The sequence below is a fragment of the Myotis myotis genome, unplaced genomic scaffold, assembly GCF_014108235.1.
Source record: "Myotis myotis isolate mMyoMyo1 unplaced genomic scaffold, mMyoMyo1.p scaffold_m19_p_1, whole genome shotgun sequence".
NCBI classification, from domain to species: domain Eukaryota; kingdom Metazoa; phylum Chordata; class Mammalia; order Chiroptera; family Vespertilionidae; genus Myotis; species Myotis myotis.
This window is the reverse complement of record NW_023416313.1, coordinates 174,426,475-174,450,012: the sequence shown is the minus strand read 5'-3', so window position 1 is coordinate 174,450,012 and position 23,538 is coordinate 174,426,475. Positions and strand designations below refer to the sequence as shown.

At 42.4% G+C, this 23,538-nt stretch overlaps 1 protein-coding gene across 10 annotated transcripts in view; it reads left to right on the top strand.

Annotated features, from left to right (window-relative positions):
- Positions 1 to 23,037, top strand: part of ADAM10 (ADAM metallopeptidase domain 10) — a 167,818-nt gene extending 144,781 nt beyond the window's left edge. For all 10 annotated transcript variants that reach the window (XM_036302918.1, XM_036302951.1, XM_036302960.1 and 7 more), the window contains 2 exons: positions 18,660 to 18,786; positions 20,790 to 23,037. In XM_036302918.1, coding sequence (XP_036158811.1) covers positions 18,660 to 18,786; positions 20,790 to 20,884 — 222 coding nt within the window. In that variant the 3' untranslated portion in view covers positions 20,885 to 23,037. The remainder of the gene's footprint in view (positions 1 to 18,659; positions 18,787 to 20,789) is intronic.
- Positions 23,038 to 23,538: the final 501 nt, after the last annotated feature.

The following is a 23,538-nucleotide window of genomic DNA, read 5'->3' as shown; positions in this document are numbered from 1 at the left end:
CCTGGGACCTTTCAGTCTGCAGGCTAATGCCCTATCCACTGAGCCAAACCAGTTAGGGCTCTATTTCTTTTTTAAAAAAATTCTTTATTGTTGAAAGTATTACATATGTCTCTTTTCTCCCCATTGTCCTCTCCCAGCCTGCCCCCACTCTCCAGTCCCAGCCTTTACTCCCCCCCCCCCCCCCCCGCCATTGTCTGTATCCATTGGTGATGCTTATATGCATACAAGTTCTTTGGTTGATCTCTTACCCTCCTACCTTCCCCTCCCGCGAACCCTCCCCTGCCATCCCTCTGAAATTGGACCGTCTGTTCGATGCTTCTATGTCTCAGGATCTATTTTTGTTCATCAGTTTATGTTCATTATAATCTACAAATGAGTGAGATCGTGTGATACTTACCTTTGTCTGGCTGGCTTATTTCGCTTAGCATAATGCTCTCCAGGTCCATCCATGCTGTTGTAAATGGTAAGAGTTTTTTCTTTTTTACAGTTGTGTAGTATTCCATTGTGTAGATGTATCACCATTTTTTAATCCACTCATCTGCTGATGGGCACTTAGGCTGTTAGCAAATCTTAGCTATTGTAAATTGCACTGCTATGAACATAGGAGTGCATATGTTCTTTCTCATTGGTTGGTGTTTCTGATTTCTTGGGATATATTCCTAGAAGTGGGATTACTGGGTCAAATGGAAGTTTCAATTTTAATTTTTTTAGGAAACTCCATACTGTTTTCCACAGAGGCTGCACCAGTCTGCATTCCCACCAGCAGTGCAAGAGTGTTCCTTTTTCTCCGCATCCTCCCCAGCACATGTTGTTTGTTGATCTGTTGATAATAACCATTCTTACAGGTGTGAAGTGGTGCCTCATGGTTGTTTTGATTTGCATCTCTCAGATGATTAGTGATTTTGAGCATTTTTTCATATGCCTCTTGGCCTTCTATATGTCCGCTTTTGAGAAGTGTTTAGGTCCTTTGCCCATTTTTAAATTTGTTTACTATATTTCTTGAGTGCCTACTGTGTATCTATCTAGCCAGTAGATAATGCTAAAATCCTTTGGACTTATTGAGGAGTTATCAAGTTCTTGAAAAGTTTGAGAGCATTCACCAGTAAATCTATTGAGACCCTATATTATTATCTCCTTTTCTTTAAATGGGGGTTTGAGGGCATTGATAATTCTTTTTCAGTTTCTTCTAGAGTTATTGATGTGTTCAGATTTTCTACATGTTTTGAGTTATGTTTGACGTTGTACAAACCATCTTTGATCTTGATTTTTTTTTCCAGATTCATTGTAATTTCCCCTCCCTTTTAAAATAATTGCCTGTTATTTGTGGCTTTTTGAATTTTTAATTTGTTCAGATTTATAGGAGTTGGACTTTTAAAATTTTTGTTTTGATAGTAACCAACTGTATTCAATTTTTCAACTGATTTCTGCTCTCATATTTTACTATACTTATATGAAATTAAGTATTTAGTATCTGGTATTCTTTATGAAAGATTTAGAGCAGTGTTTCCCAGTTGCTTCATAGAATACTAGATCCATGGATTTAGTGGTCAAATTAATCTGGAAACCAGATTATTATATCCCCTCTTATAGATTTGTGAGGATATTGTTAGAAATAATGCAATAAAAAACTTTTTAACCTTGTTTTTAAACTTACATGATCCCAGAAATCTTTATTCATGTAAGGCTTATTAAACCATAAATATCCTAAGAAGTCACTTGGGGGAACATTAAGAGCAGTAGATCTCATTCCTGGTTGTACATGAGAATCACCTTAGGGCTTAGACCAGCCGGGGGCAAACTACGGCCCGCGGGCCGGATCCTTTGAAATGAATAAAACTAAAAAAAAAAAAAAAAAAGACCGTACCCTTTTATGTAATGATGTTTACTTTGAATTTATATTAGTTCACACAAACACTCCATCCATGCTTTTGTTCTGGCCCTCGGGTCCAGTTTAAGAACCCATTGTGGCCCTCGAGTCAAAAAGTTTGCCCACCCCTGGCTTAGACCCATTAATTCAGAATCTCTTGGGATGGGGCATTAAGTATTTCTGATAAGGAGCCAGGATTGAAAACCATTCATCTAAACAGAGTTTGGCAAACTATGGCTCTTGAGCCAAATTGAGCCCACTGCCTGTTTTTGTATGGCTCACAAACTAAACATGGTTTTACTTTTTAAAATAGTTATAAAAAAAAAAAATCAAAAGATATTATCAAAATAACATGCTTTTGAAAAATATTTGAAATTCAGATTTCAGTGTCCATAAATAATTTATTGGAACATAGCCACACCATTTGGTTACATATGGTCTATGGCTACTTTTGCACTTTGAGTAGTTGCAACAGAGACTGTAATGGCCCCACAAAGCCTAAAATATTTATTTATCTGGCCTTTTATAGGAAACTAGAGGCCCAATGTACGAAATTTGTGCACTCGGGAGAGAGTCCCTCAGCCTGGCCTGTGCCGTCTTGCAGTTCAGGAGCCCTCGGGGGATATCTCACTGATGGCTAAGCTGTCAGTTGGACATCATTAGTGCTGCTGTGGAGACGGGAAAGGCTCCCACCACCACCACTGCTCTTGCCAGCCGTGAGCCCGGCTTTCGGCTGAGCAGCGCTTCCCCTGTGGGATAGGGCCGAAACCGGCTCTCCGACGTCCCCCGAGGGGTTCCGGATTGTGAGAGGGTACAGGCCAGGCCTAGGGACCCCACCAGTGCACGATTGGGGCTGGGGAGAGATTTGGGAGGTTGGCCAGACGGGGAGGGACCGTGGGAGGGCTTCAGGGAGTATCCGGCCCATCTCACTCAGTCCCAATCAGCCGGACCCAGCAGCAAACTAACCTACCAGTCAGAGCGCCTGCCCCCTCGTGGTCAGTGCACGTCATAGTGACTGGTCGACCAGTCAACTGTCTGTCCCCCTTGTCGTCAGTGCATGTCATAGCAAGTGGTTGAGCAGTCTTAGCATATCATTAGCATATTAGCTTTGATTAGTAAACGGCCTACTGGTCAACCAGACAGCATATTAGGCCTTTATTATATAGGATGTTTGCCATCCCCTGACCTAGAGCAGTGGATCCAAAGTTTAGTCCCCTAACCAGCATCATCATCATCACCTGGGAACTTAATAGAAATGCAAATTATCAAACTACCCTGGATCCACTGAGCCAGTAGGTGATGGTGCTTGCTAAAGTTTGGGAACCATTTTTTTTCAATCAGTGTTATGTAATGACTACTTTTGAAAAGACTTGTAACAGAAAATTTCTACTTTGTCATTCTAATATGTTGTAAATGGAGGATTGCTATGGTACTCTAAAGTCCTTCATTGCCACATAGCTCATGAAACTTGAACAACAGAGATGCAGTATTGTCACAGGGCTTAGCATATGGTAAGGATTCATTATACATTTGCTAGATGAGTGAAGCAGATTTCTTAAATGTCATTATTTATATGGAAAAGAATAAAAATTGTGCACATTCACTTTGAGGCTATAATGTTTTTAGGTTTCAGTGGTATTTTATCATGCCAGCCCAGGCAGAGCAGAGCTTAAGAAACTAAAAGATTAGTACTCAGCTGCTTTCCTTTTGGCAGATTGGTGTTGAGAGGTGGCACATGGGGTGTTGAAGAATAGAACATTTAGTCCAAGTCCAGACTATGTTATCTTCTGAAGGATAGAACGGAAGCTCTCTGCCCTGCAGGATGGCATAATCAGTATCACCACAAGGAATTGTGGGTCCCACATGGTTTTGTGACCCATAGGAAGTCTCTAGTGTGTTTGCTGAGCATGAGAGTTAAACATTGGAACATTCACTGAAAGGATTAGATAGCTGACTTTTTTCTGGGAATCTTTAGAAACAACAAAGAATTTTTTATGTCTGAAGAGACTTGAGTACATGTCTTTTTTTTTTAACATTTTTATTTTTAAAAAATATATATTTCTTTAATGATTTCAGAGAGGAAGGGAGAGGGAGAGATAGAAACATCAATGATGAGCCCTAACTGGTTTGGCTCAGTGGATAGAGCATCAGCCTGTGGACGCAAGGGTCCCAGGTTCGATTCAGGTCAAGGGCATGTACCTTGGTTGCGGGCACATCCCCAGTAGGGAGTGTGCAGGAGGCAGCTGATCGATGTTTCGCTCTCATAGATGTTTCTAACTCTCTATCCTTCTCCCTTCCTCTCTGTAAAAAATCAATAATAAAAAAAGACCAACATCAATGATGAGAGAGAATCATTGATTGACTGCCTCCTGCACGCCCCTTAGTGGGGATCAAGCCCACAACCTGGGCATGTGCCCTTGGTCGGGATCGAACCTGGGACCTCCCAGTCCACAGGCCGACGCTCTATCCACTGAGCCAAACCAGCTAGGGCTTGAGTACATGTCTTGTCCTCTTTCCCTCACAGTTTATTTGGGTAACTCTTGTTTTATCATTTTGTTATCCTATAGGTCCTTTCTATTTATTTAGATTATTAAATAAAAAACTATTATAATTGATACATAACAAATTAGATTGGTAAATAAACTTTTGAATGCCTTCTCTTTGTTTCTTAAGTTTCACTTAACAGTCCTGTATCTATGAAAGATAAGAGCTTGGTTTATAATTTATACTCATTAAATGTTTGTTGGATAAATGGAAGCTCTTTTCTTTCAGACTCTGACAAGTGGACAAATTGTGATCTTTTCTTTTGAGATAGAACACATATTTTACATTTATTAACCAGATTGGTATTCTTTCCCCTATTTTTATAGTACTATATGTAAAAGAGAAGACTATGATTTAGCATTTAAGACACTCTGATAATTCTTTTTTAATTTTATTTATTACTAGAGGCCCGGTGCACGAATTTGTGCACAGGTGGGGTCCCTTGGCCTGGCCAGCGATTGGGGCCGATCGGGCTATCTTGCCCAGTACCAGGAGAGGGACCGCAGGAGGTTGGCTGGCTGGTCCAATCAGGGCCTATCGGGCGACCGGCTGGGGGGAGGGACCATGGGAGGTTGGCCGCTGCAGGAGGTTGGCTGTGAGAGGTTAGCTGTGGGAGTGCACTGACCATCAGGAGGCAGCTCCTGCATTGAGTGTCTGCCCCCTGGTGGTCAGTGCACGTCATAGCGACTGGTCAACTGGTTGTTCGGTCTCTTAGGCTTTTATATACAGTGGGGCCTTGACTTACAAGTTTAATTCGTTCCGAGACCAAGCTCTTTAAGGAGCTCGTTAAGGAGCTCATTAACTCAAATTACTCTGTCAACTCAATGCAAAAAATCGGCTGAGAGACAGCTGGTATCTCAAAAAACTCGTTAGTCGGGACACTCGTAAGTCAAGGCCCCACTGTACAGAGTGGCCAGATTATTATGACCACCTGACATTTGCAGGCAAATTAGCTATAATTTCGCGCTGAAGTTGCTAGAGGGCGAGACCATTATAAATAGGGAAGCAGGTTGTTTACCACGACAGTAGAAGATATGGCTAACCAATGCGATTTAATAGCCTTTGAACGTGGGATATATATATATATATACACACACACACATACACACACATACAGTATATATAGATTATTATTTTGAAATATAGTTTTATTTTTATTGATTTCAGAAAGGAAGGGAGTGATAAAAGCATCAATGATGAGAGAGAATCATTGATGGCTGCCTCCTGCACGCCCCGCACTGGGATTGAGCCCGCAGCCTGGGCATGTGCCCCTGACCGGAATGGAACCCACGACCTTTCAGTCTGCAGGCCTACACTCTATTCACTGAGCCAAACCAGCTAAGGCTGATAATTTTTTTTTTTTAAAGGTAGCATTAGCCGAAACCGGTTTGGCTCAGTGGATAGAGCGTCGGCCTGCGGACTGAAAGGTCCCAGGCTCGATTCTGGTCAAGGGCATGTACCTGGGTTGCGGGCACATCCCCGGTGGGGGATGTGCAGGAGGTGGCTGATCGATGTTTCTCTCTCATCGATGTTTCTGACTCTCTATCTCTCTCCCTTCCTCTCTGTAAAAAATCAATAAAATATATTTAAAAAAACAATAAAGGTAGCATTAAAAATTTCTTTTACCAAAGGTGGCCATACTTACTAACACTCTCAAATACACCATTGTCTTGTTTAGTTTTTCTTGCTATCCTCTATCCAGGAAGTTCCATTTTCCTAGATATTAAACTCTGAAAAGCTATCATTGTCATTAAAATATTTCAAGCTTTGTGTTTTTGAGATGTATAGTTACCTAAAAAAATTGGAGGAAGGCCAAGAACACTGCTAGAAGGAACTATAGAAGTTCTCAAAAACCTGGGTGCCACGTTTTAGTAAGTATCAGTTGATCTGAACTGAGCAGGTCCTTTTGACTTTTGTTTTCTACAAAGTTACTATAACTATTATTAAATCTAGGCATGTCTCCAGTCTAATTCTCTTACTGCCATATTTCTTGCGTCTTTTTTTAAAGACTCTGTATAGGTACTGAAAAGCTAGCATCAGAGCTATCAAAACCACAATTTTTGTGGACATTGAAGAAATAATAACTGAGCTATTAGTAGTGTTTCAAAAAGTGAGTATTTGGAAAAATGACTCAGCTGTAATACCTAATTCAGCACATACTTTTTTGTGAGCTAGGTACTGAGTTTGTAGTGTATAAATTGAAGGAGCTCTCAGTCTAGTTTGGGGTAGAGAAGACAAGCATGCACATTGAAATATATTTCCAGTTCTTCATGATGTTTTAATAGAAAATAGGAGAAACTATTTGGGGAAGGTCTCTTTAAAGAGGTGATACCAAAGCTAAGTTCTTAAGGACTAGTAGAAGGGTACAGACTGATGTTTTATGAAGAGGGAGTCCCTGAAAAAGTCACAGAACTATGAATTTTTGTAAGTAAAAATTTTTCTTCTCCTTTTTTCCTTTTGAAAAGTGTCATTTTTTAAAAGACTTTTTAAAAAATACTTATTTTTATTGATTTCAAAGAGGAAGGGAGAGGGAGAGACAGAAACGTCAATGATGAGAGAATCAACGATCAGCCTCCTGCACGCCCTCCCACTGGGGACCAAACTGTCAATGTAGGCATGTGCCCCGACCAGGAATTGAACTGTGACCTTCTGATTCATAGGTTGATGCTGAACCACTGAGCCACTCCGGCCTGGCTTTTTTCTTTTTTTAATTGACAACGTAATATATTGAAAAGAATGCCTTCTTTTTGTTCTGGAGCCCAATCTTCTCAAAATGTGATTCTTGTATATTCTTCAGAAACTATTTATACCATTATAAGAATATTTATTTAAAAAAACCCAAATGGAATTTTTATATGTGTGTGTGTGTGTGTGTGTGTGTGTGTGTGTGTGTGTGTGTGTGTGTGTGTGTGTGTATATATATATATATATATATATATATACACACACTAGAGGCCCGGTGCACAAAAATTTGTGCACTCGGGGGGGAGAGGGGGTCCCTCAGCCCCGCCTGTGCCCTCTCACAGTCTGGGACCCCTCGGGAGATAACGACCTGCTGGCTTAGGCCTGCTCCCAGGTGGCAGAGGGCAGGCCTAATCCCTAGGTGCAGCCCCTGGTCAGGCTCAGAGCAGGGCCGATTGGGGAGTTGGGGCGCCACCCCCTGTCATGCACAGAGCAGGGCGGATCTGGAGGTTGCGATGCCACCCCTAGTCACGCTCAGGGTAGGGCCGATTGGGGGGTTGGGGCACCGCCCCCTGTCACACTCAAGGCAGGGTCGATAGGGAAGTTGCGGCACCACCCCCTGTCACGCACAGAGCAGGGCCAATCACGGGGGTTGGGGCTCCGTACCATGTCACACACAGAGCAGGGTTGATCAGGGGGTTGGGGAGCTCCCCCTGTCACGCACAGAGCAGGGCCGATCAGGGGAGTTGGGGCACCGCCCCTGTCACACAAAGAGCAGGGTGGATCAGGGGGTTGGGGCACTGCCCCCTGTCATGCACAGAGCAGGACCCATTGGGGGGTTGGGGCTCCGTACCCTGTCACACACAGAGCAGGGCTGATCAGGGGTTTGAGGAGCTCCCCACTGTCACTCACAGAGCAGGGCCCATCAGGGGGGTTGGGGCACCGCCCCCTGTCACACACAGAGCAGGGCGGATCAGGGGGTTGGGCCGCCGCCCTCTATCACCCACAGAGCAGGGCGGATCAGGGGGTTGGGGCGCTGCCCCCATCACACACAGAGCAGGGCCCATCAGGGGGTTGGGGCACCGCCCTCTATCACCCACAGAGCAGGGCCGATCAGGGGATTGGGGCGCCGCCACTCTCACACTCAGGGCAGGGCTGATGGGGAGGTTATGGCTCTACCCCATCACACACAGAGCAGGGCCCGTTGGGGGGGGGGGTTGGGGAGCTCCCCCCTATCAGGCACAGAGCAGGGCTGATCAGGGGGTTGGGGCGCCTTCCCCTGTCACGAACAGAGCAAGGCCGATAGGGAGGTTGTGGCCCCGTCCCCTGTCACACACAGAGCCGCAGGGCGATCAGGGGGTTTGGGCGCTGCCCCCTGTCACGCTTATCCCGGTGCTGGGAGGCCTCATGGCTCCACTGATCCCGGTGCTGGGAGGCATATTACCCTTTTACTATATAGGGTAGAGGCCTGGTGTATGGGTGGGGCCGGCTGGTTTGCCCTGAAGGGTGTCCTGGATCAGGGTGGGGGTCCCCACTGGGGTGCCTGGCCAGCCTGGGTGAGGGGCTGAGGGCCGTTTTCAGGCTGGGGGTGACTGAAGCTCCCAACCGCTCCTTTTTTTCTTTTTTTCTTTTTTATTCTGGGCCAGCTTTACCTTGAGGCTTGGTTCCAGCTCTTAGGCCTCCCTCCGCGGCTGAAAGTAGGTTTCTGGCCTTTGCATACAATGTTGCGAATCTGCTGGCTGAAGTCTGGTGGTATTTGTTACAGAGTTTCTTAAACTGCCAGCTCAGAGGCCTGCAGCCTCAGGCGGGGAACGTTGGTTTCCTCCGTCACTGAGGCAACCAAGCCTCATGTTAGTTTCAAGCTGCCTGGCTGCCGGCCGCCATCTTGGCTGACAGTTAATTTGCATATCTCCCTGATTAGCCAATGAAAAGGGTAGCGGTCGTACGCCAATTACCATGTTTCTCTTTTATTAGTGTAGATATGTGTGTGTGTGTGTATGTGTGTGTGTGTATATACATATATATATGAATCGTGTGTGTGTGCGCGCGCACGCACTCAAGTTTTTGTTTTTTTTTTCTTTTTTTCTCCCACTTGGTCTATTTTGGAGATCATTGGTGGGAAGATTTTAAATAAGGGTTTTACATAGAGGAGTGACATAGTCAATTCCATTTTTTTAGGTAGTTGTAATACTGATGACCAGGTAGAAGAGGTTTTGAGCAGGGAAGACTGGAAGGATGAAAATGTGTTAGAGAATAAAATGAACATTAGGAATAGAAGTGCATCTTCCATTACAGAAATAGCTCATCAGCCTGAAAATAGTGCGAAGACCCTTGACCCTTTATGCCTATGGATTGGATCACATTAGTGGTGATACTGCCTCCGAGAATATTTGGAAATGTACATAATTGTCAAAGTAACTGAGAGGACGCCCTGGCTGATCTCAATTGATTGGCCATCATCCCATGCACCAAGAGGTTGCCAGTTTGATTCCCAATCAGGGCACATGCCCCTGGTAGGGAGTGTGCAGGAGGCAGCTGATCAATGGTTCTCCCTCATCAATGTCTCTCTCTCTCTCTCTCTCTCTCTCTCTCACTCTCTTTCTCTCTCTCTCTCTCTCTCTCTCTCTCAAACCAATAAAAACATTTAAAAAAAAAAAGTAACTGAGGGTTCTACTAGGATTTGATGGATGAGGACCAGGGATGCTAAACTTGCATTGTTCAGAATGGTCCCGTACCACAATACCAGTGTATCTACACTGATCTACATCCTAATCACTAGTGTGCTTGTTTAAAATGTAGTTGGTTAGGCCCTCCACCAACCAGAACAGCTGAATTGGGATTTGTAGGGTTGTGGCTCAATAATTTTATTTTTTTTTTCATTTAAATTCTTGTTAAAAGTATTGCATGAGTTTCCTTTTCACCCCATTGACCTCTCCCTGGCCACTCGCACCCCAGTAATCTTATCCTATATAATAAAAGGCTAATATGCAAATTGACCCCTTCGACTGAGAGTTTGAGAGTTTGACCAGGGGGCAGGGCCGGCTGGGAGGACGGGCCTCAGGCCTACAGGCTCCCCCCCCCCCCCCCCCCCGGCCCGTCCTGATTGGCCCCAATCGGGGTGGGCTGACCGGACCCCACCTGTGCATGACTTTGTATATTGGGCCTCTAGTCCTATCTAATAATAGACAAACATGGTAATTAACCATACCTTCGCTACCATCGTCATTGGCTGATCAGCACGATATGCAAATTAACCACCAACAAAGATGGCGGCTAATTTGCATACTGCAGGCAGGGCGGGACACCGGGAGCCACCATCCAGGCCCCCGTGTGCGACCCCAGGAGCTGCTGGAAAGCCAGGCCGCAGGCAAGGTGGCCCCCCCGGGACCCAGGAGCCACCTTGCCTGCCACCCGTGATTGTGATCAGAAAGCCAGGCCGCAGGCAAGGCGGCCCCCTGGGACCCAGGAACCCGTTGGCAAGGTCTGCAGGCGAAGCAGGGATCAAGCTATGAGGGAGAGGGTGGGGGGCAGAAGGAGCTACAGGAGCAGCTCTGGCCGGAGACTGAAGACTCCAGCCGCAGCAAAGACTGTGTCCAGAGTGGAGATGTAAGGCAGTGGCCAGAGTGAAGGTCTGGGTCCCGGGTGCCAGAGGAAAACTGGTGCTGGCAGCCAGGGGAAAGAAGGCCTATTGCACTAATCTTCGTGCAACGGGCCTCTAGTATGTTAATAAACATATGAGATAATTCTTATATCTACTCAGAGATGGGAACCATTTCTTTACCAAGTGAATGCCGATTATTTGAGCAGCTCTTCCCAATCATAGGACTTTTCTTTCTACAGCCAATTAGGTACTCATGGCCGCCCCCAAAACTCTCAGGCAACTAGTAGGATAGAAAGATAGAACTGAGGTGCTAGTAGTGTTGAATGGTAGCCATTCAACTAATGTATTGTATGTGGCTGTAGAACAGGGGTTGACAAATGATGGCCCAGGGGTCATATCTGATCTGCTCCCTGTTTTTGTAAATATGGTCATCCCTCAGTGTCCATGGGGGATTGGTTCCAGGACCCCCAACAGATACCAAGATTTGGGGATGCTCAAACTCCTTATTTAAAACTAGAGGCCTGGTGCACGAAATTCGTGCACTGGGGGCGGGGAGGGGCTGTCCCTGAGCCAAGCCTGTACCCTCTCACAGTCCTAAGCCAAAGGGCCTAAGCCAACAGTTGGAAATCCTTCTTGCAGTCCGGGACCCCTCATTCCTTACCGCCAGTCTACTTGCTGCTCCTTACCACTGAGCTCGCTGTTCATTAGCGCTGCCATGGAGGCAGGAGAGGCTCCAGCCACCGCCACTGCACTCGCCAACTGTGAGCCCTATCTTTTTGTGTAGTTGTCTGTGGGCCAAGAGCTCTCTTTCTTCTTATTTAAGGCGAGCAGCATGTGAGGGCAAAGCGTGCTGTCATGGAACACAGAGGGCTGCCTGAAGCTGAGGGGAATGGCTGGGCCCACGGGGTGAGAGGTGGACACAGAGAACTCTATCTCACCCAATTGTGGGGCGGGCTGGCCGGCCTTCGTCTGCCTGACCCCACCCAGGGTAGGACCGAGCATGGTGTCCGCCTCTCCATTCTCTATCCTTCTATCTGTGACGCCTGTCACCCTTGCCAGGCCTCCCCCAAAGTGAGTTCAGCTCAATCCCTGAATGTAAAAGGGCATGGGGGAGGGATGGCCTCCATTCCAGTGCCTCCTGATTTCCAGCGACAGGACCTGGTCTCAGGATGGTGGCCACAGCTGCAGAACATAGATCTGTTTTCAAGAAAAGTTGGGAATGCAGACTTTCGTATGAGCCCCTACTCCAAAAGGTGGCAGTTTATTCACATTGTGGCAAAGACACCTTCAAGAGTAATATAAGTGGGTAAAGTCAGGGCCAAACCGGGCCATTTCCTCATCCAATCTCTCTGAGGTGCATGGACAGAACCAAGTCTCAGATCTTTGCAGGACACTTCTGGGTTTTTTTAAGCCTAAAGGACAGTAGTCTGTCTCCATTCTTATTCTTTGGGATTTTTTCATCATTGGATAAAAGGATACATACGTACATTGGGGCAATCCTCTCGAGATACAATATTCCAGTTGCACCCATGTGACGACGACAGCATGCCTCAGAGGGAGGGAGCCAACAGATGGGGAGCAGGGAATTCTGAAAACCAAAGCAAAGGTTCAGAACACGGAAGAAGTCCTTGGTGTTCTGCTGAGAAACTTGGACTCCTTCCTCTGCTGTCACACGCCAGACAGTCACTCAGAAATATCTTGGCATCGGCCAACTTATGGAATTCTTCCTTCTCTCCGTTCTCCTGAGCCGGACTCTGGATGTTGACTGCAGCATTCTCTTGGTCTATGTCCCCCGAAACATTACAAAGTTTATATGAATATAACATACAAAGATGCAGCCTCCTTTGTAGGAACAAGAAAGAAAGGGGTGGTTAAGTAAGGCACATGGAGGTGCAGCAAGCACCAGCTGTGGGGAGGGCCAAGGGGGAGAGGAGATTGGCACTGGGGCTAAGACCCTAGAGCCATTGCTTGGAGAAGTAGGGATCCCCTCTGAGTGCCACGTTCTGAGGCTGAACTAATTGGTTAAGCTGAAGCAGAGGTGAGTGGCCATATCAACCATCTTTGGTGCTGTTTACCCTTTCCCAACCCAGCTCTGTTGTAAAACCCCAGATCCCTGGATTCCAAAGGCCCTATGCAGAGCAGAGGCCCTGGAAAGGGGTGAGAGGAAGTAAGTAGGGCAACCTTGAAAGCCGATATGTCTGTGTGCGGAGGGATGGCCGGAGACAGTGGTGAGAGGTAGCAAGGAAGGGCTCTTATACATACCCTTCCGTGGGGGCCACATGTGAAGGAGGCCAGGGGGGCAGGGTAGGGATGGGGCACCATGGCCCCAGCCTCTTAGGCATCCCTGTCTGTCCTCTGCAGTGAACATGGAGGAAAGGGGCTGCCTCTGAGGAGGGGCCAGACCAAGTGACCATCTTGAGCTCTGGCTGAGGTGATGGTCCTCACCCTGAGATGCCTTCTAACTGGTGATGGACCCAGGCCTGACTCCCGCCACTGCGGGTTCCCAGGCACAGAAAGCCCTTCTGCTGCATGCGCAGCCTCCTGCTGGCCTGTTAATATGCAAATTGGTCATTACTGTGACACAGTTAGGACCAATTTGCATATTACCTCTTTATTATATAGGTGACACAGAATAGTGCATATAGTTGGCCTTCTGAATCTGTGGATTGAAAATAATACTGTTTCTATCTGTGGTTGATTGAATCTCCAGATGGGAAACGTTATAGAAAAAGTTAGCTGACCCCTGGTAGAGACCAGTAGCTCTCAGTTTAATGGAATCATCTGGGCAGCTGTAACGAAATTACTGATGTTAGAATCTCTTCCCTACTCCATTTAGGTCTGGGATTTGGTCTGGTATCTGAGGTTTAAAAACTTTCCAGGTGATTCTAATGTGCAGCCATGGTTGAGAATCACTGGTATAGAGAAGGAAGAGCACATACACACTGGTGATTTTGGATCTTTACGTATTTTACTAGATCAGGGTGTCAGAATTCTAGACAGTGGAGGTAGAAGAAAGTCCTGCTTCATTAAAGAGCATACTTTAAAGGCTTCTGGATGGTGGGAACAGGGCAGAAGCTGTGCTTATAGTTCTTCATGTGACAGTAGGCAGAGTGAAGAGAGAACTCAGTCAGCACATGATAGGCTGAGGGCAGGCCTCACTTCTGATAAAGAGTGGATTTATTATTTGAGGATGAATAATGCAAAAAACCCCAAAACTAACAGGAAACTATAGAAAATTTATATAATAAGGGAAAGAGAATATCATCCTAAAGATTCATAGGGAGAACAGTTGGCTGAAAATTATTTTCTATAGAAACCCAAAAAAACTATCTGGCACTCTCAGTAGGATACAAGAAATGGCTCAGAAAAGTGGATTGTAAACTATGGTTTCCAAGCCAGATTCAGCTGTGTAAACATGTCTTGAATGGTGTATATATTGTTTTTAGAAAATTTGAGTTGCTGGCATTTAAAAATAGATTTCACATAAAAATTCAGATTTGTAGCTTTTCTTAAAAAACTAAGTCTTTCAGCATTAAGGCTCTCTTTTCTTGAACAGTTCATTTCTAAAGCCATTAGGTGAGGCCAGGCAAGGCAGGCATTCATACCAGATGGGGGAGCTACAGTGGCACAGAGTAGGGTGTTGGAGCCTGACCAGAGTGGGGCAGTGATGGAAGGGGAAGAAGACCACTATGAGATGCAGTGTTAGCAGGGTGAGAAGGGTGCCCTGTTAAGGGGCAGCCAGCTTGGGATAAGAGTACAAATGCTTTGGGGAGGATGTCTGCATAGGAGGGGCAGTTCTAAAAGGAACCAGGGTGAGGTAGAGAAATGGCTGATTCCAGGGCTGGGGCAGGGAAATAACAAGATGAACCTAGAACTTTTGCTTTGTGTCAGAAAATAAAGTGCCCAAAGAATTGTGGGGCATGTTCAAAAGACACAATAATCATAGTAATGGATTATAACCCATTGTGTAAAATAGGAAAGCATGAGGGAATAAATAAGTGAATAAGTAAAAAGTTTGATGAAGAACAGGATATTTACATAGTTCCAAATTATGTTCCTACAAAATACTCAGTGACTATAAAAGAGTATTTTTATGATAGTTGCCAGACAACACTTCAGTCAACTGATCAAGTTAACATCACTAATAATGAGATTCAAATCATGTATCAACTGATAGGATGCAGTAAGAAGAACACAGCATCACTTCTGTGATATTCTTACCAAAGGTGTATGACCTGAATCTAATCATAAGGAAACATTTGAGAAATCCAAATTGAAGGACATTTTGATACAAAATAACTAGCCTATACTCTTCCAAAGTGTCAAAATTATATAAACCAAGGAAAGACTGGGATTTTTCTAGATTGCAGGAGATTAAATGCAACATGTAATTCTGAATTGGATGGCATTAGGACAAATGGTGAAACTTGAGTGGGGTCTGAGGTTTAAGTGGTAGTAATGTATCTCTGCTAATTTCCTGATTGATGATTGTGTTGTTGTTATCTAGGAAAACACCCTAATATTGTAGAAACTATATGCTAAAATGTTTAGGTATAACAGGGCATCATGCTAGCAATGTTCTCTTAGATGGTTCCAGTTTTTAAAAAGTTCTTTGTGTTATACTTACAACTTTTCAATAAGTTAGAGATTCCTTCAAAATTAAACAAATTAAAAATATGTAATTATAGGAAAGGCTTTTCACATACAGAAAAGTGACCTGGGTATTTTGCGACAGCATGCATTGTTGTTTTCGTTTCTATTACTTTAATTACATTGTTACTGATGGATAAAGATATAGGCTGTTTGTAAGACCCCAGATCAGAAAAAGAACTTTTAAAATGAGATTTTTATCCTGTCTAATAAAGAGTGAATATGCAAATTGACCATCACACTGTCACAAAGATGGTGACGCCCACAGCCACAAGATGGTGGCGCCCAATCCTTTTAGCCCTGCCGGGGGGATGGCAGGCACATGATGTGGCCAGACCCACCCGCTGTTCCTTGTGCCTACCGCCAGAGTCCCACAGTCCTTTCAGCCCAGCAGGAGGGGGTTGGGCGTATGGTGTGGCCAGACCCACCCTCAGCCCCACAGCCCCCCAGCCGCCCAGGGCTGGCCTGAGGCGCAGGCAAGCCTCGGATGGTGGCTGCCCAGCTGCCCAGGGCCACCCGAGGCTCAGGTAACCAGGGCTGCCCGAGGCTTGCGCTGCCGGCAGTGGCAGCAGCAGAGGTGTGATGGGGGTGTTGCCTTCCCCTGATATCTGGGTCGCCTCCTGCCCCTGAGGGCTCTCAGACTGTGAGAGGGGGCAGGCCGGGCTGAGGGACCCCCCTTCAGTGCATGAATTTTCATGCACTAGGCCTCTAGTTAGTAATAATTAGCAATGACTATATATGTATTATAACAGTGTGTGTTAAGCCAATGTGAAAGTTCATAGTTTTAAAGTTGTGACTATTTTGTACATGCTATGTTAAAATCTGAATATTTTGAATTACAAAATAGACTTATAATTTATTAAGAATGGAAACAGTAACTTTCCTATAAATTATTTCAAACGTTGAAGGTTATTACTTTGTGTAGCTAATTGACTTGTTTAATATGATTTAAATTAGAAGTAAAATTTTTAGGCCCTTTTTAGACTGAATAAAGTTTGCCTGCTTCTAGAATATGTACATCCTCCACTTTTCATATTAAAAAGACCATTAACCTTTAGATAAATTTATATATATACATACACACACACACACACACACACACACATATTTATTTATTTATACATACATACATACACATACATATATATACTGAGTGGCCAGATTATTATGACCACCTGACGTCTGTAGGCAAATTAGCTATAATTTCATGCTGAAGTTGCTAGATGGCCAGACCATTATAAATAGGGAAGCAGGTTGTTTACCACGACAGTAGAAGTGATTTTTTTCTGAAGATATGGGTAAACAATGCGATTTAACAGCCTTTGAACGTGGGGTATATTTGAATGTGAGTGGCCAGATTATTATGACCACCTGACGTTTGTAGGCAAATTAACCATAAATTGCATTGTATGGGATATGGAAGCCAAAGGCCTGTTAGAACACCTTTGCTGTCTTTAGTTACCAAGATAAAACATCTCTAATTCGCATAGGAACACAAGGATTGAACAGTTGAGCATTGGAAAAAAGTCATGTGGTTTGATGAATCATGTTTCTAGTTGTATCATGCAAATGGCAGAGTGAGAATTTGGCGGAAACAGCATGAAAGCATGCACCCCACATGCATGAGTACAACCCTTCAAGCTGGTGGGGGCAGTGTTATGGTTTGGGGCATGTTTTCCTGGCATGATTTGGGCCCTTTAATTCATGTGGAACAACGTCTGAATAGCACAATATATAAGTATCGTTGCTGATCAAGTTCATTCTATCATGTTGATGGCTTATCCCAGTGGAGATGGCTTCTTTCAACAAGACAAAGTGCCATGCCACGGTGCTCATGTTGTGCAGGAGTGGTTTCGAGAACATGAGGGAGACTTTACCTTGCTTAGGTGGCCCCCACAATCACCAGATCTCAATCCAATTGAGCATTTGTGGGACAAAGTTAAAAGAGCCATCAGGCAGCTGGTTCCACAACAATCAAATCTCACAGAAATGGACAGATTCCTCGCATCACCTTTCAACATCTCGTGGAGTCAATGCCAAGAAGAATTGCTGCAGTATTGAAGGCAAAAGGTAGCCCAACGAAGTACTGAAGGGTGGTCATAATAATCTGGCCACTCACGTTCAAATATATCCCACATTCAAAGGCTGTTAAATCGCGTTGTTTACCCGTATCTTCAGAAAAAAAATCACTTCTACTATTGTGGTAAACAACCGCTTCCCTATTTATAATGGTCTGGCCCGCTAGCCACTTCAGCGCGAAATTATAGCTAATTTGCCTACAACCATCAGGTGGTCTATAATAATCTGGCCACTCAGTGTATATAACAGACACTATGATATATATGCATAATAGAATGAAAATTAAGATATATTAAAATAATTTTACAACAGTAGACTGGGTCTCAAATTGCAAATGAAGTAGAGTAATAAGAAAAGGGAGCCTCAAAAAAGGTAAAACTTTAGTCTTAACTTTGACGAGTAGAAAAAAATGGAAAGAGTATAAAAATCTGTGCAGTAGTAGAATTTAAAGTAATATACCTTCAAGTCAGTGGAGCGTATAAAAGCAAACATAGCATAGTCTATATGAGTAGTAGACCAAAAAAGGGGAAATATTTAAACCAGAAAATAATTAATACCATAGAAAAATACAGTATAACCTATATCCAGGATGACCCCAGTTTTGTGTTTATCCATGTGTATGACATAGCTATATGGAAAAAAGACTGATAGGAAAATAGGATTGAGTGATTTCCTTTAGGAAGTGAAGTTATGGGTAATTTTTGTTTTCTCCTTTATACTTTTTTTATACTTAAAAAATTAATATGTATGTGCTTATACATGATATCCATACAACTTCCAGCCAACAAATGTTCTTTAAAAATTAAAGTGTAATATATTCTATTCTGTATTTTATATAATACAAGAGGCCTGGTGCATGGATTTGTGCACCGGTAGGGTCCCTCAGCCTGGCCTGTGGGGATTGGGCCGAAACCAACTCTCCGACATTTCCCAAGGGGTCCCAGATTGCAAGAGGGTGGTTCTTGGGTGACATACCCTGAAATTGGGCTCCCTCCTCTCTGGTTTTGGGGTGTGTCACCCGAGAACCGCAGCTGCCAAGTCACCGCAGCTTGGCAGCTCCTGTGTTGAGTGTCTACCCCCTGGTGGTTAGTGCACGTCATAGCTACCGGTTGGAGCATCTGCCCCCCTGGTGGTCATTGCACATCATAGCTACCGTTGGATGGTAGAACGGTTGGATGGTCACTTAGGCTTTTATATGTATAGATAAATATTCTAAAATTGAAACTCTATTTCTAGGATAATTGGTGGGCAGTATTGCTTATGGGAATTGCCCTGATCATGTTAATGGCTGGATTTATTAAGATATGCAGTGTTCATACTCCAAGTAGTAATCCAAAGTTGCCTCCTCCTAAACCTCTTCCAGGTAAGACAATTTGATCAAGGTATGTATTTTTATAACACAGAACCATTCAGCAGGAAGAATTGAATTATGAATGAGTCTTTAGTAACTGATTTTATAGCACTTTCTCCTTGAGAATGGGATTACTAGATGCATTATTTACTTGATTTTTAAGTGTTTATTTTATTTTATTTTATTTTATTTTAATCAGTCCAATCTAGCTAATGGCAGACAGTTTAATGTTAATCTACCCAGAGTGTCTAAAAACATTTAGACCTTAGAAAGTTTTGTTTTTGCTTTGTACTTATTCACTTATTTTCTTAATTTTTGTTTTCTTTTCATATTCTAAAATTTTTTATTTTTGTTTTAGATTATTGGTCCTTGTGTTCTAATAGCTGAGCTTCTGTTATTGTTTTTAATGTTCATGTTTATCAGCGATTTTCTGGTACATATGCTTATTTTCCCTAGGGATGATGCTTATGGGGAAATACAGTCAGTGGAAGAGTCTTAGGGTGGAGGCTTTTAGTCACTTAATGACCATTCTTCATCTCTGAAAATAATTCCTAAGGTTTGGTCTTCACCCTTCCCCTCAGGAAGGATTTAGATGAGTTCCAGGGATTTACAGAAGAAAAGGGTAGGGAGCAACTGCTCCAGGTTATTTACTTCGTATATATTTCTCCCTTACCTTCCCCAAGGTATTGGTGACCTTTATGCTGCCCTCCAGACTCCTGGACCAGCACTCTGTTCACTGTTGGTTTTGGGTAGACATTGTCCCAAGGCAATGCCAGAGGAGAACCAGAGCTAAAGCACAGCAGTTGCCTCTTCTCCCTTCCACAGACTCCTCTTGACGCCTCTTGCCTCAGGCCAACTCACTACCCTACAGAAAGCAGATTAAAACGGGGTTTCATACAATGTTCTCCATGTTCCCTTAGTTGTTTTCCTGCATTTACCTATCTTAGGGCAAGAGAGCTCAGTATTCATGCTGGGATAGTATCTTGGTGGGAATCAGGGGAAATTTGACTTTTGTAGCATTGCTTTTCATAAATTTACAATGTTTAGCCCTCTGGAATTTTTGTCAGTTTCTTAGGCACTTCTGAGGGCCTCATAACACTTTTTAGATGAGTTACCAATTATAATTTAGTTCCAATTATAATCATTTATTGGAAAAATTCTTGTACTTAATTTCACTTTAAACAAATTCTATCTTTAAAACTTAAAAACCCCCACAAAACCCTTTCCACCATTTACTGAACCCTCACAAAAAGTGTTAAGCATTTTTATATTCACTATCATATCATCCTCACATATAGACTATATGAGTTCGATATTTTTCCCGTTTTTACAGACAAGGCATTAGAGTTGCAGAGAGGTTGAGTCATTTGCTCAAAGACACTCAGTAATTTCTTTGTCATGAATCATGTCCTCAGAAATCACATTAGTCTATTATAAAGTTGTGGTTGTTGAGCACTTGAGAGTGGCTAGTCTGAATTGAGATGTGTTGTAAATATAGAAGACATATCAGACTTTGAAGGCTTAGTATACAAAAAATGAAATATTTCATTATTTTATCGATCAGGTCTTTTTTTAAAAAATATATTTTATTGATTTTTTACAGAGAGAAAGGGAGAGGGAGAGAGAGTTAGAAACATTGATGAGAGAGAAACATCGATCAGCTGCCTCCTGCACACTCCCCACTGGAGATGTGCCCTTGACCGGAACCAAACCTGGGACCCTTGAGTCCTCAGGCTGACGCTCTATCTACTGAGCCAAACTAGCTAGGGCTTGATCATGTCTTGAAATGATAATATTTTGGCTATATTGGATTCAGTGGAATAAAAAAATACTCAATGTATTTATTTTTTACTTTTTATTATAGCTACTGAAATTTAAAAATTACATATATGGCTTATATTATATTTCTATTGGATAGTACCAGTCTAGAGCCTTTCTTATTGATATGGCAGCTTTCTTTCTAAAGAGTATAAAGCTCACAGTAAATCTATCTTACTTTTGTTTGTGACTTGCAGGCACTTTAAAGAGGAGGAGACCTCCACAGCCCATTCAACAACCCCCCCGTCAGAGGCCCCGGGAGAGTTATCAAATGGGACACATGAGACGTTAACTGCAGCTTTTGCCTTGGTTCTTCCTAGTGCCTACAATGGGAAACTTCACTCCAAAGAGACACCTATTAAGTCATCCCCAAGCTAAACCCTCACAAATAACAGTTGAAGAAAAAAATGGCAAGAGATCATGTCCTCAGACCAGGCGGAATTACTTAAATTTTAAAGCCTGAAAATTCCAATTTGGGGGTGGGGGGTGGAAAAGGAACCCAGTTTTCTTATGGACAGATATTTTTAACCTAATGGCACAAAATCTTAGAATATTATTGTGTGCCCTGTGTTCCCTGTTCTTCGTTGCTGCATTTTCTTCATATGCAGGCAAACTTGGCTCTCTATAAACTTTTATCACAAATTGAAATATATATATATATATATATTTTTCAACTGCCAGTCAAGGCTAGGAGGCTCGACCACCTCAACATTGGAGACATCACTTGCCAATGTACATACCTTGTTATATCAGACATGTATTTCTTACGTACACTGTACTTCTGTGTGCAATTGTAAACAGAAATTGCAATATGGATGTTTCTTTGTATTATAAAATTTTTCTGCTCTTAATGAAAAATTACTGTTTAATTGACATACTCAGGATAACAGAATGGTGGTATTCAGTGGTCCAGGATTCTGTAATGCTTTACACAGGTAGTTTTGAAATGAGAATCAATTTACCCTTTTCTTATGATGGAGTTGGTTCTGATATTCATTTTGTCTTTATCAAATGGCTGCTAAGAGCACATGAGTGACTATGCTGAAGAACACAGTTGTGTTGTGCAAACTGGACATATGCAGCATACTACTTCAGAGTTAGTTCTTTATGTAAGTGTCTGATTTCTGCTTATTTTAAACTTTCTAATTCAATTCCATTTTTGAATTAATAGGTGACATTTTATTCATGATTCAGTAGAAATTATGTCAATGAAATGATTCTTTTTGTAACGTCTTATTTGTGTTTCCATATATCTAAAGTATGCTAATTATGCTTTTGATTTTTGTCTGATATGGAAAAGAAAAGCTGTGTCTTTCTTTTATCAAAATATTTGAACACTTTTTTCTGTATATCATCACTGACCATTGGTAACCACTAAAGAAGAGTGATTTGCTCAACTAGTAAATTGTAGATAGGCCTTCTGACATTTTTCCCCCTAAAATGCTTTAACAGCAATGGAGGTGAAACAGCACAATGTCCCATTCAAAAATTATTTTTTAAACAGATGTAAATAATTGGCTTTTTAAAGAAAGAAAGCAAAAGCATTTAATGTATTAACAGGCTTATTGCTATGCAGAAATGGAAGGGGGCATTACAAGAATATTTTAAGCTTGTGACATATTTATTGCTTCTGTTTTCCAACTACATCACTTAAATTAGACATAAATAGCTATGATTTTCCTGGCTTCATGTAGGAGGCAAATTTAGGGAAAGTTGAAAAAATTTGTGTTTTGGCTTCTTTTTTTCCTTTTTTTCTTAAGAGTATAAGGTTTACACAATCATTCTCATAATGTGACGCAAGCCAGCAAGGCCAAAAATGCTAGAGAAATAATGGGATCTCTTCCTTGTAAACTTGTACAGTATGTGGTGACTTTTTTCAAAATACAGCCTTTTGTACATGATTTAGAGACAAATTTTGTACATGAAACCCCAGATAGACTATAAATAATTCTAAACAAACAAGTAGGTAGATATGTATGTAATTGCTTTTAAATCATTTAAATGCCTTTGTTTTTGGACTGTGCAAAGGTTGGAAGTGGGTTTGCATTTCTAAAATGGTGACTTTTATTCTGCAAAGGTTCTTAGTAACTTCTTGAGTGTGGTAGACTTTGGAACATGTACATTTTTTGCTTGTAATGTTATCCTGTGGTGAGGTTTTGGCAGGTATACACTGCCCTGTTTTATTTTGAGTCTAAGTTAAATGTTTTCTGAAAAGAGATACATGCACTGAACTCTCCACGGCAGATCAAGATGTGGTAAAACAAAAGGATCAAGACAAATAAGATCTAATACTACTGTCAGTTTAATGTCCACTGTGTTTTATACAGTATCTTTTTGTTCACTTTGGAAATTTTTACTAAAAATTGCAAAAAATAAAGTATTGTGAAAAGATGTAAGGTTTTTTGAAACTTGAAATGCATTAATAAATAGACTTGATGAAATCAACTTGAAGGTTCCATTCTCTTGAACTCTGAGAACTATCAAAAGAAGCTTCCCACTAGACAACTTCTTCTTAAATGAAAGAGATGGTTAAGTAGAAAGAGGGATGTCTCTTTCCACACAAGTATAGATATCTTTATTTCTAGTTAGGAGTCCATGTAAAAAATTTTGATTAGGTATCTTTGTATTTATACATTGGACATTTTTAAAACACTGAAATAATCTCAATTGCTTCACATTATTGCTAGTCACTACTCATTTGTGTTTAAAAGTGTTCTTGATGGAAGAGCTGGCATTTTGGAAACTGGTCTTATTGACATTAAGTCTTCACTTAACTTGGTCCATAGGTTCTGCAACTTAAAGCAAAATGATGTATAATGAAACCAGTTTTATCAGAGGTTAATTGACATAAACTAGACTCAAAGTTATAGAGAAATGTTGAAGACACGATGTTATTTGAGAACCTACTATACCAATGTATATTTTGCAAAGTTTGCTAAGTACCTA